The sequence below is a fragment of the Rhincodon typus genome, chromosome 34, assembly GCF_021869965.1.
Source record: "Rhincodon typus isolate 14 chromosome 34, sRhiTyp1.1, whole genome shotgun sequence".
NCBI lineage: Eukaryota > Metazoa > Chordata > Chondrichthyes > Orectolobiformes > Rhincodontidae > Rhincodon > Rhincodon typus.
In genome coordinates, this window is record NC_063365.1 from 21,249,111 (window position 1) to 21,263,317 (window position 14,207).

At 43.4% G+C, this 14,207-nt stretch overlaps 1 protein-coding gene across 1 annotated transcript in view; it reads right to left on the reverse strand.

The window, feature by feature from the left end:
- Window positions 1-3,348: 3,348 nt before the first annotated feature.
- Window positions 3,349-14,207, reverse strand: part of LOC109932919 (cadherin-23-like) — a 375,734-nt gene continuing 364,875 nt past the window's right edge. Inside the window, exons 11-12 of the mRNA XM_048616204.1 lie at window positions 12,814-12,972; window positions 3,349-3,420 (exon numbers count right to left, since the gene is read on the reverse strand). Coding sequence (XP_048472161.1) covers window positions 3,349-3,420; window positions 12,814-12,972 — 231 coding nt within the window. The remainder of the gene's footprint in view (window positions 3,421-12,813; window positions 12,973-14,207) is intronic.

Consider the following 14,207-nt stretch of genomic DNA (forward strand, 5'->3'; position numbering starts at 1 on the left):
TCAGCCTCTCTGCTCCTATGATGCTGCTTGGCCTGCTGTGTTCATCCAGCCCTACACCTTGTTGCCAAAGATCTGGCATTGTGTGTAAAACATGGCCTTTTTCATATTGACCAACAAGTTAGACTCCAACACTTACTGCACAGAAGGTGGCCATTTTCCCATTAGGCTTAGAAGCAGAAGCAGGCCATTCAGCCCATTGAGTTAGCTCCACATTTTAATGAGATCATGCCCGATCTGATAACCCTCAGCTCCACTTTCCTTGCCTTTTCTCCGTAACCCTTGATTCCCTCATTGATTAAAAACCTCTGTAGCAGCCTCCTGGCTGCTAAAACACAGATTGAGAACTTGGCCAAACAGCAAGGGATTCTGGGCCAAGTGAAACTCTGAAATCACAAAACCCACACACAGACATGGTGCAATTATAGCAGCTAGGTGCTAACGACATTAGCATAATTTAAGGGTCCTGCGAAGATCTGTAGCTCGGGTGGTGGATGAGGTTGTTGGCTTGCTCGCAGAGCAGGCTGGTTATAGTACAGACGTTTCATCACCATACTAGGTAACATCATTAATGCAGCCTCTGCTGAAGCAATGTTGTTCTACTCCACTTGGAATTTATATGATTTCGTCTGTTAAGTTGGGTTGTGTCATTTCCGGTTCTGTTCTGCATGGGTTTGTACAGGGGGTCTAATTCCATATGTTTGTTAATTGCATTATGGGTTGAAATCCGGGCCTCTAGGACATGCACGGGAGTTCCTACAGGCCTGGATTTCAACCCATAACGCAATTGACAAACATATAGAATTAGACTCCATATACAAACCCATGCATACAGAACTGGAAATGACACAACCCAACTTAACAGACCGGATCATATAAATTCCAAGTGGAGTAGAACAACATTGCTTCATCAGAGGCTGCATTGATGATGTTACCTAGCATGGTGATGCAACGTCTGTACTATAACCAGCCTGCTCTGCGAGCAAGTCAACAACTAACTTAGCATAATGCAAAAAGCAACAGTTAGTCCACACAGACAGCCTCAGCAACTTACCCACTAAACAAAGGGCAGCCCAGATAGAAAGGCACCGGGTCCTGGTACACAAAGAAACTTGACATTAGCATGCCATCTAAATGATTGACTCTTGCTTCAAACTATTAAGCGCATCTCCCTGATTAGTTAGAACTACAGTACGTTCCAGAAAACCATCTAAAAGGTATAAAAACAGAGTTCACCTGCAGACCGCTCTCTTGGAGCCAGTCTTGGAATCGTCTGAGGCCTTCTGGGGAGACCAGCATGGCAAGAGGCAGGGACCAGCTGACCATCCAGAAAGAGAGGGAGAAAGCAGACCCAGAGGCAGTGCCACAGAGAGCGCAACTGTGTAAATTTCCAAGACACTCGGGAAGTACTGTAACCATAAGTGGCCAAATAGGATGAGGGACATTATGTTTAGTATTAAAAATTATAGTAATTTCGTACTTATTGAAATGGCAAGGTCTTGCTTTGGTACTGGCTTGTGTTTGTATTGTTTTGACCACTTTGGTATTGTGAGACACTAGGGCCAATTCATTCATAACATCCTCCTTGGAGTTGTCTAAAACTTGTTTAAAGAGGAACCAGACAACACCTCACTATCTCAGCCTTGTATATACATAATACCACAGCTTCAACAGCTCTCTGCAGTAAAGAATTACACAGACTCACAAGCCTCAGAGAAAAGAGTGGCATGGTGGCTCAGTGGTTAGCACTACTATCTCAGAGCACTGGGAACCCAGGTTCGATTCCACCCTTAGGCGACTGTCTGTGTGGAGTTTGCACATTCTCCCTGTATCTGTGTGGGTTTTCTCCCACGGTCCAAAGATGTGCAATTTAGGTGGGTAGGCCATGTTAAATTGCCATGGTGTGCAGGCTAGGTGGATTAGCCATGTGGAATGCTCTTCAGAGGGTCAGTATGGGCTGAGTGGCCTGCTCCCACCCTGTAGGGAATTCTATGGGGAAAGAAAACCTTCCACATCTCTGCCTTAAGGGTGATGCCTTACTCTGAAATGATACCCTCTGGTCTTAATCTTTCCCACAAGGGGAAATGATCTTTCACCATCTACCCTGTCAATCTTATATGTATCAAAAAGTCATTTCTCATTCTCATCAATACCAATGAGTATAGGCCCAATCTACTCAACCTTTCCTCATAAGATGATCCGTCTACACCTGGGATCAAGCTAGTGAACTGTCTCTGGATTATGTCCAATGACAGTATCTGTCCTTAGATAAGGGAGACCAAAACTGTTCACAGTATTCCAGCTGTGGCCTGACTAGACCCTTGCATTTTTTTGTTCAGCAAGACCTCCCTATTTTTCTAGTCTATTTCCTTTGAAACAAAGGTCAACATCTCAATTGCCTCACCTCTGTGCTGGTCAACAGACACTGATCCCACTTTGAGGTAGTAAGATTTCTGAAGAAGGGTCCTGACCCGAAACGTCAGCTTTCCTGCTCCTCTGATGCTGCCTGGCTGCTGTGTTGCTCCAGCTCCACACTGTGTTATCTGTAATCTCACTTTCCAACTTTTGTTCCAGAGACCTGGAGGCTGTGATAACACAAGTGACCATCTAAGCACTGCTTCAATGTTATGAGGGTTTCTGACTCAACCACACTTTCAGCCAGTAAATTCCAGACTTGCAACTGTCTCTGAATGAAAAGAATTCCTAAACTCTCCTCTTAGTCTTCTACCTCTGACTTTAAATCTTAGTAGGGGAGATAAGGTGAAATTTATTCACTCAACCAAGTCCTTGGGGATCTTAACCTGATGAAGTGGTGAAAAACAATTCCGTAAATGATTTTAAAATCAAAGTGGAAAAGTACCTGGGGATAAGGAACTTGCAGCATTCTGGAGAAAAACAGGGACGTGGGACGAACGTGCTCCTCCATAGATCAAGCACAGTCATGGTGGGCCAAGTGGACTCTTCCTGTGCTTGAGACTTCTGTTTCCATAGATGATATTGGTCAGTACACAACCTGCAAGAAATACTTGTCTCGCATTATCTCTAACTATCTATTTAGGGTGGCACAGTGGCTCAGCGGTTAGCACCGCTGCCTCACAGCGCCAGGGACCCAGGTCTGATTCCACCCTCAGGCAACTGTCTGTGTGGAGTTTGCACATTATCCCTGTGTCTGCGTGGCTCTTCCCTGGGTGCTCCAGTTTCCTGCCACAGATGTGCAGGTCAGGTGGATTAGCCATGGGAAGCTATGGGTTACAGGAATACGGCACGGGGTGGGAGTCTGGGTGTGATGCTCTTCAGAGGGTCAGTGTGGTCTTGATGGGCTGAACGGCCTGCTTCTGCACTGTAGGGATTTTAGATTTCAGGGGCATTATTTTCCAACTCCACACACAGTCTGGGAGTCCTCAGGTGAATGCAGTTCTTGCACTGTAGAAATCAGAAGATAACAATGCAAAAAAGAGTCTTAATAAGCAATAAGTCAAATTTGAACAGAATGTGTCCTTTGCAGAAGAAATCCCAATCACATAAATCTGTTCTACCTAGACATTGGTTTAAAATAATTACATCATGAATATTCTTCTCCGATGCATCGTGAAAGAAGATTTTGTTCTAGAGTCAGAATTTCTTTAAAGACAGAGAGAATGAAAGCACAGAAACTCAAATTTGAAAATCCAAGATAATATAAAATTTCCTTTTGGTGCTGCAGGATTCTATAAGTGTGGAGACAGTGAGTGATGTGGAGGAGGTGGTGGAGAGATGTAGCTGCGTGTAGTCAGTGCGATAGGAGCAACAGATTATAGGGTTAAAGGTGACATGTCCAAATTTACTGAAAAAAATGAAATCATTAAAACAAAAGAAGTGAAAAACCAGTAAAAGCTACAAGAGGTATTGTAGGAGGTCATAAAACATTAAGGTCAATGACTGTAGCTGTGGTGTGCTAATGTTTTAGAATGAATATAAAAAGCTTTATCCCTTGGTCAGGAGGTATCTAAGACAAAAGGACAAGCCAAAAAAATTACAGACAGACCTTTGAGGCATGGGCGTTTTTTCATGCAAAATGTGGTGGAAGTTTGGAACTTAAGTTTTAAATCCGAGATGGAATAGATTTTGAGTCAAAGGTTAGTGAGACGTTTGGGGCAAGGGCAGGCGTATAAAGGTCTAACTCCAACGATTCCGATCAGTCACACTGGGAATGGGAGAAAGAGGAGTGTGAAGGTAATGTGGATGCTCAAAGTGGGAGGTGGGTGGGGTGCGGGAGGAGGAAGAGGTTCAGGTGTGGTTGGGAAGAGGTGGCTTAGTGATAACCTGACTAATGCATTCCATAACTCCAGCCTAATGTTCTGGATATATGGGTCCGGATCCCGCCATGACACATGATGACATTCAAATTTGATATGCGGAGTCCCTGGATTATGAATGGTTTCGTATCTCAATTTATACACAGCTGCAATACAATAATGATATAATACAGTACAACATACAACAGTCACTCGTTACAGAATATTGAATGGCCTGGACAGAGTGAATGTTGGGAAGATGCTTCCATTGGCAGGAAAGACTAGGAACTAGGGCCACAGCCTTAGAGTAATGGGAAGACCCTTTAGAACGGAGATAAGGAGAAACCTCTTTAGCCAGAGAGTGGCGAATCTATGGAATTCATTGCCACAGAAGGCCTCACATCTCTCAACACCTTTGCTGACCAAAAACTATCCATCTCAGATTTAAAACTGTAGACAAACAGGAGGCTGGAAGAACACAGCAAGCCAGGCAGCATTTGGAGGAGAGGAGAAGTCAACGTTTCGGGTATTACCCTTCTTCAGTCCAATACCTGAAACGGTGACTGCTGCCTGGCCTGCTGTGTTCTTCCAGCCTCCTGTTTGTCTACCTTGGATTCCAGCATCTGGAGCTTGTCTTTTTGTCTCTAATCAGATTTAAAATGAATTGATCAAGCATCAAGAGCCATTTACAGAAGACAATTCTAAACCTCCACCAGCCGTTGTGTGAAAAAATGTTTCCTGACTTCATGCCTAAAAGGTCCAGCTCCAATTTTTAAGACAACTATCCTCGTCTTAGACGCCAACCAGCAGAAACAGCTTCTCATATTTACCTCACTTTACATGTTACCACTTCACAATTACTGACATGGAATTTTATCTCCCATAATACTCCCTGTAATCTTCTGGTCTTTGAGAGTATTTTTTGCTGCACTATTTGAGTATTTTTTGTCAATTCTGCAATCATCCTAAGCTGAAGAATGGGTGAGGTGACTGAAGGAATGGGGCAATAAAAGTATTCAGGAATGCACAGGCTTAGGGCTACTGTTTGTGTGGTGGATAAACGTCAACAACGATTCACTGGACCAGACCTGCCCCTTGTAATTTCTGTGATAACTCTAGCCATAATGTGGAGGTGCCGGTGTTAGACTGGGGTAGATAAAGTCAGAAGTCACATGACATCAGGTTATAGTCCAACAGGTTTATTTGAAATCATAAGCTTTCAGAGCTCTGTTGGACTATAACCTCGTGTCGTGTGACTTCTGACTAATTCTAGACAAACACTGACTGCAAAGGATGGAAATTCTATCTCAGTAGTTTCAGTCAATGTCTCAAGTATTAAGTAATTGTTTGTTGGTAGCGTATTGTGTTTTTCTTCTTCTGTTGGCCTGCTGGTGATTCAAATCTGAAGAAAAACATTATTGCTGTTAATGGCTGAGCAATTAGATTTTTGAGCATCTGTTTCGAGTAATTATACCTGCCAAATGTAGGCATCTTGTGTGCAATTTCTAATTTAAAACCATCTGTTCATAAAATAATCACAACTGAAAATAATTCTGTGTATCTCTCTTATCCACAAAAGAAAAACAAACAAAATTGTGTGGTTATGAGGACTTTGTGAGAGCTCTCTTTAAATGCAAAATTTACAGATCACTTTCGCAACAAAAAAGTAGACAGTAATGGATACCTGGGAGTGAGATTAGGTGATGCATGGGCTAACAAGCCTCAACTCGAGAATAAAACTGGAACGGTCTGGAATTATCATTTAAAGACAGGTGAAGGATTACAGTTTAAAAATGAGCCTCTAGTATATCTTCTAAATAACAATAAGTATTATTGCCAATTGATGTGTTTCGTTGCATTGTTAGAATTGAATAGGCCAACTGTTAGTGCACATAATATCAACAAAATATGCTGTTATTAATAAACGGCCAAACAATTGGCTGTACTGGGGTGGGGGTGGGGGGACGGCATGAAATAAAGAAATGAAACAAGCCTATGATCACATTCTCTTAAAAGAGAAAGAGATACACTGATATCATACATTTTATGGCCTCAGAATATCCCAAATAGCCAATGAAGTGCATTTGAAGTGTAGTCACTGTTGGAATGTTACTAGCGTTGTCATGGAACTCAAATATAAAAGCAGATTTGCCTGCAGTTTCTGGGCCACCAACCAAAAGCACATGAATGTCTTGGAGGCACTTTATAGAATCAAGGCCAAGAATGTTCTACAAACGGAGATTCAGATGGACTACATTTGAATCAGTGACAACATTGAAAGGCAACATACTCCATAAATGACGCAGAGACCATAAAGTACATCTCCCGCTGCATTAGACCCAATTTTTGCAGTTTTTGCTACTTATAGAGTCATAGACTCAGGCAGCACAGAAACAGACCTTTTGGTCCAACCAGTGCATGCTGTGTGCCTTCACCCGCTGTGTTACTCAGAGAGAGTTGGGGGTGAAGTCATTACAGGTGACAGTGAAGTGGCAGGTCACTATGAGCTATTGCCTGAGGTAAATTCCAGCCATTTATCCTGGAGTTTATAGCATTGGGCAGGATGCACATATCAACTGCTATGATAGGAATAGAGGGTTTGAGTTATAAAAACCGACTGGATAGGCTGGGACTTCTTTCACTGGAGAGTGGGAGGTTGAGGGGTGACATTGTAGAGGTTTCTAAAATCATGAGGGGTATAGATAAGATGAATAGCAAAATCTTTTTCCTGGGGTGGGGCGAGTTCAAAATTAGAAGGCATACTTTTAAGGTGAGAGGAAAAAGATTTCAAAAAAGACACGAGGGGCAACTTTTTTACAGAGGTGGTTCGTGTGTGTAATGAACTGTCAGAGGAAGAGGTGGGTGCAGGTACAGTTACAACACTTAAAAGACATTTGCATAAGTCCATAAATAGGAAAGGTTTGGATGGATATGCGCCAAACGTAGGCAAGTGGGACTAGTTTAGTTTGAGAACATGGTCAGCCAGGACTAGTCAGACCGAAGGGTCTGTTTCTGTACTGTATGACTCTATGACTCTCTGCCATTCTGAGGCTTCTGTCTTGTTGAAATTGGTCAAGTGAGCTGTAGTCTGCCTGACTGCCACCTGAACAAAACCTGGCAGATTTGGCGCAGGATAATGGCAAATTAGAGGACAGGTGGAGCAATGGCAACCCATTTGTGGCCTTTCCTTGAACGCCAATGCTACTCCAGGGCCCACTGAAACAGTTCAAGGCTCACTTTTAAAGGGCTTTTTCCTTGCCATCACTGGTGGAACTGGTCAAAGCCTGCACTGCACAGATTCTGACCAGTTCCAACCAGGAGGGTCACCACCCTCAACAATCTGCTGCAAATGAGCCCAAAGGTTTTACATCATTGGATCTGGAAAAGGACTCAACATTTCAATAGTGCAGGTATTGTGAACATTTTATGTTAGGCTCATTTCAAAGTGTAATCTGTTGCAACACTTCTGTAACAAGAACAACAAAGGTACGATTTGATTTCGCCATTCAACTGCATGCGTTGAGTTGCCAGAAGTTGCTGTCCAAGTTACCCCTTAATAACAGTGAGCATGGAGTGAGTCTCAGCAGTATCCCTACCACTACCTGGGGCAATACATCCTCATTAATATGGCACACTGCAGACAAGGGACTCGCAATGATACAACAATCACACTGAAATGGTTCAAACTTCTTCACATTCAAACTGTCACCACCTAATACAATAATTATCATTTTTATTTTATTTATTTAGTGGGTATCACTAGATGGGCCAACATTTATTGCCCATCCCTAGTTGCCCCTGAGAAGGTGGAGTCTTGAACCACAGCAGTCCATGTGCTGTAGGTTGACCACAATGCCATTAGGAAGGGAATTCCAGGAGTTTGATCCAGCAACAGTGAAGGAACGGTGATATATTTCCAAGTCAGGATAATGAATGGCTTGGAGGTGTACTTGCAATCATTACTGGCTGTACAGATGGTTTACGATGCAGTGTGATGCCAACAGTGTGGGTTCAGTTCCCACACTGGTTGAGATTACTATGAAGGACTCACTCTCAACTTCACCTCTCACCTGAGGTATGGTGATCCTCAGGTTAAACCACTACCAGTCCGTCTCTCTTTCTAATGAGAGACCAACCCTATGGCCCACTGTGACTGTGGTGACTTCACTTCTATTTGGGTAAAAAAACCCAAGTAGCAGTAAATCACACCAGGATAGATGATCAATTTGTGCTCCTTTGTGGTCTTGCAATACCAGGGTCATCCTGTGGTTGCCTCAATATAGTGGCATGGAATTTGTGATCCCTGACACATGCTCTAAAACAGGACACACACTGAATTTCCCATTTGAGAAAACACCACCTCTGATACTGCAGCACCACATTGCCCAATGTCTTGGCCCACTCCTGGAGTGGACTTAATCCTACACCAAGTGCACCGAAAACCTTCAATTCTTTTTAATCAATCTGCTAGGATATTTATGACACACCTTCGGGGCAGGTGGGGTATGAACCCAGACCTTCTGGCCCACAGGTACAGACACTACCACTGTGCTTAACACAGACAACTTCTAACACGGACACATGCATTTCAAAATATTTTGCATTTGTTATCAGAAAGCCATCTCTTCAACATGAGAAACCTCTGGAGATGAACTACAATTAGTACAAGAATAAAACCTAAATTAGATTCAGTTATAAAATGACTAACCCCGCAAGATGAGGTACAATTACTGCAAGTTGCTCTGAAAGGCCATCTGTAGCTCCAATCAGGACATATCATTGGAAGGCTTCCACATTGCACACATCAGATTCTTATGGAGTAATAGAAATACATTTTCCCACCAGTTCCATGTTGAAATATGTCATATTGATGAAGGTTCACAATACATTGTTATCATTATCTGGAAACTGGAGTTCCAAAGTAGAACTGAATCACATCTAGCTTCAAGTTTGTGGTTAGAGTGTTAAGGGGAGGCTTAAAGTGTTTTTCTGAGTGAGCTTGATGATACCAGTCCACCCCAGTTCACAGTCCGTTCTTTATCTCATTATCCGGACTCTAAGGTGCCTACCTCATGGAATCGCATAGCATGGGGAGCTGGAAGTGTTCCTCAATCATTCACATGGTAGATGCTATATCTAAAGCCCGGATGCACACCACTTCAGATGCTGCAGGCTATGAATTGACTCTCACACCGTGGGCCTTAAGTCACTGTGTTCAGCACAGAGCCCAGGAAGAGAGGTTAGCTCCTCGGTTCACTGCCTGGAACTTGGTGATTCAGATGGAAGGAACTCCACATGCCACCTGAATCCACCATTCTGGGTTGGCACAGCAGCCCAGGTTAGTGGATTGTCCTCTAAATACAATGTGGTGCAGACAGAAGGTCAATAACCTGCTTCCCACCGCCCCATCTCTGAAAAATGGTGTCAGCATCTTCTCACACTCACAGGGCCCTCTGCTCACTCTGCCATCACACACGCCTCTCATTGTGGCTCACAGACAATAACTCTCACCACCGCATGCATCATGTCTGCTCAAGGGCTCTCCCTCACCTCAACTTCCAAATTACCACCACCTCACTAGATTCTGCATCACCGCTAACTTGTCTTCAATCCCCTCCATTAGTCTTAAACCCTGCCTTTGTCTCATTGTAGGAAGGATTGTCTCCCAACCAGGCCAAGGAGGGGCATGACTGCCACCGGGGGAGGTGGCAGGTGTGGGGCAGATATAAGGCTTCTCATGCCATGGGGGAACAATCTTTGATGTGACTGGAGAACAGTGTAGCCTAGAGGAGGCTACAAAGTGCTTTCTTTCAGTGATAGCTCTGGAATGTGTTTCAGAAATGCCAAGCCCAGGCAATGCTTTTCAGATAGTGTCTCATTACATTTGTTTCGCTCACATGACAAGGAGGCAATTAGTGCCAATAATTGCGGGAGGCCATAATCATTCTTGGACAATGCTTGCTGATGCTGTAGACCCAGTGGGCTGAATGGTCTCCTTCTGCGTTGTAACAGTTCTGTGATTCTGTGATTCTGTGAAGAAGTGCAGTTTGCTCTCAGTGGGTGGTATTACTGGATCAGCGGATGTGAGACAAATGCGACTGCCCTTAGTGGTTCAAACAAGTTATCTAGGCTGCTGAAGAAAGGCACAGTAACTAACTCCGCCCACTCCGCACACACTGGCAGCCATTTTGTCTTGTCGTGGCACAGCTGACGTTGGGTTGAAGTTGGTGAGGGTTTCCATCTCGTGGCCCCATGAGTGACTTGCAGGCTGGGACTGAGTCACATAATCTTCCTGCTCCCTTGGTGCTGCTGTCCCTGTGTTTCTCATTCAGCCCCGTTATAAAACCATCAACTTTCCCAATTCATCACCACCTCTCCATACTTCCCCCAGAGCCTATGGCTTTGTAAATTACCACATACTTGTCCATAAAGAGGCTAGAGTGATAGTGACTGGTGAAACCCTCTACCCTCAGCTCCCGGTCACCTCTTATGCTCTATGAGACCCCACTTTTCTGTCTTGAATCGCCCCATTCACTGTAATCATTTCCTCAATGACTCAGTCCTTCTTCCTCAGGAAGCTTAGGAAATTTGGCACGTTCATAAGGACTGTCATCAACTTTTACAGATGCACCACATTCTAGGTGCATAATGGCCTTGGTACGGCAACTGCTCTGCTCAAGACCACAAGAAGCTACAGAAAGGTGTGTACAGAGCTCAGACCATCACGGAAGCCAACCTCCCATCCATGGACTTCACTTACATTTCTCATTGCTGCAGAATGGCTGCCAACATCAAAGACCCCTCCCATCCTGGTTATACTCCCTTCCAACCTCTTCTGTTAGGGAGAAGATACAGAAGCTTGAACACACGCACCAACAGATTCAAGAACAGCTTCTTCCCTGCTGTTAATAGACTGCCAAATGGACCTCTCTAATTTCAAATCTAATGTTAATCTTGCTTCACGCACCTCTTGTGCAGCTATAACCTCATGTGCCTCACTCCGTCTAAACGCCCTATGATCTGTATGTCCTTGTTTGATATGATCTGCCTGTACTGCTCACAAAACAAAACTTTTCACTGTACTTAGGTACATGTGACAACAATAAATCAAATCAAATCAAAGCCCAGCTCCAGACTTGAAATTCTATTTTTCCCCAGATTGATGGCACATTCCCAGGATCTGGATATGAGAAATAGCTCCAACTGATCATGATCCAGCCACTGACTGAACTATCTGTATTCCTGGACTGATTGCCCTTGTTAAAATGCAAAATAGATTTTGTTTCCCCTTTTGTGTTAATAAACTTCCACATTGTTTTATTAAAAATAATTGGCAGACTCTTGTGAACATGTTCAGTGACTGGCCACCACAGAAACTAAATTGCAAAGATAAATCTGATGGTCTGTCAAGTCAGGTTTCTCTCTGGGATTGGACTTGTCAATTATTTCCATCAACTGGGATCACAACAATTGAGCTATACCCTCTTATTGTATGCAGCAATTAATAACTGCAAAATTTTGGAGAGAATTATTCACATCTCTCAATACTGAACCTTTCAGTACACAAATATACAACATGAGCTGACTCCTCCGAACACGTATTAAAGACCAATCCCAAACCGTGCTGGCTGATGTGGTGGACTACTCAAGTAAAGTGGAACAATTCAGAGATCTGTTCTTTCATTTGAGCTTACTCACAGCACCCATCATTTAAAACATAACAATTAGGAGCAGGGAGAGGCCATTCAGCCATTCTAGCCAGCTCCACCTTTTAATACGATCACGGCTAATCTCATCTCAGCCTCAACTCCACTTTCCAGCCTATCCAGCCTTTCCTTATAACTCAAACCTTCCATACCCAGCAACATCCTGGCAAATCCCTTTTGAACCCTCTCCAGCTTTATAATATCCTTCTTATCTCTGGAATCGATCTAGTGAACCTCCTCTGAACTGCCTCCAATACAACTACATCCGTCCTCAAGTAACAGGACCAAAACTGTATGCAATACTCCAGGTATAGTCTCACTAATGCCTTGTACAATTGCGGCAACACTTCCCTACTGTTATATTTTGTTTTGTTAGCAATAAATGCCAAAGTTCTATTTATTTTCCTTATTACCTGCTGTACCTGCATATTGGGTTTCTGCCATTCATGCATGAGAACGTTCTGAGTTTCTCTTCATTTAGATAATAAGTTGCCTTTCTATTCCTCTGACTTAAATGGATAATCTCACATTTATTTAGTAAACGACTATCAAAATTGCCCATCTCCTTCCCATTTCCAGACAAACAAACAGTTATACAGATTAAACTGAGCCATATTACCTGTAAATTTATATTCACGGGATGCTGCATACAGCATTTCTTAATCTACCTGACACATGTCACAAGAATGATCATTGATCACTTGGGGGATGATGACATGCAAACAACACTAGTGTCACATTTTGCTGACTGCCATGACATTATCTCTCAGCTGCTGATGGGAAAGGTTTAGATCTGTGGGTCAGGAAGAAATGCACAATTGTAAAAGAGTACTTACCACAATACCAGCGACGATGAGTCCAACAGATGCATTCTCAAACAAGCTCACGTTGTATAGCGATTGGCTAAACACTGGCCTGTTGTCGTTTTCGTTGATTAGGTCAATCTTGACACGAGCAAAACCAACATGGTCGGAGGACGTCTCGTTTGCAAAAAGCTGTTTCCAAAATGAAAGTAAAGGAAGAGTTTGGATGGGCTTGGAGAGAATATAGTTACATTATACAATGTAAAAACTTCAAAATAAGTAGCATGCAGCATTCAAGACAAGAGTTTGTTCTACATTCAAGAAGCTTGCATGTATTCAACTAGAACATATACCAGCTAATTTTTCATAATGTACTTTACAGATAGGAACAAACTAAAATTCTCTCTCTTCCTGTCACTAGCTTATTCATTTCTTTCTTCTGTCTGTCCTTTCTATCTGTTTATGCTGCATTATATCTTTGTGGCTAACCTTTTCTCCCCATTCGTTCTGTAATGGCATCCTGCCGTCTCCCAAATCTGCACACTCCCCATTACCATGTTTTGGTTGATCAATTACTAACTATTGCATTATTGAAGACTTGGGAGACAATAAGGAACATGGGGTGTATATAATACCCACCACTATCCAAACCTCAATGGACAGGAGAGAATTGGCCAGGGGTTGGACAGAGAGGCATGAAATATACCTCTTGGTTGCATCTACTACTTTATGACCGTAAGACCATAAGAAATAGGAATAACAGTAGGTTGTTCAGTCCCTCGAGCCTACTCCACCCTTCGATAGAATCATGGCTGATCCAACATTCCTCATGTCTCTTCTTCCTCGGATGGCTCAGGAAATTTGCCATGTCCATAAGGTCCCTCACCAACTTCTACAGAGGCACCATTGAAAGCATATTGTCCAGGCGCGTAACAGCCTGGTATGGCAATCACTCTGCCCAGGACTATAAGAAATGACAGAAGGTGGTGTGCACAGCCCAGGCCATCACAGAAGCCAACCGTCCATCCATGGACTCTATTTACATGGCTCACTGCCGTGGAAAGGCAGCCAACATTAAAGACCCATCACACCCTGCTAATGCTCTCCTACAACCTCTTCTGTCAGGCAGAAGTTACAGAAACCTGAACACACGCACCAGCAAGATCAGAAACGGCTTCTTCCTGGCCATTATCAGACTGATGAACGGACTCTGTAGCCTCAAGTAATGCTGATCTCACTAACATTGATCTTGCCTCGTGCATGCCCTGTGCAATGTAACCTGTATGCCTCTAAGTCTTTTTGATCTGCACGTCCTTGCTTACTATGAGACAACAAGGTGCACAGCTGGATGAACACAGCAGGCCAAGCAGCATCATAGGAGCAGAGAGGCTGACGTTTCGGGCCTAGACCCTTCATCAGGGTCTAGG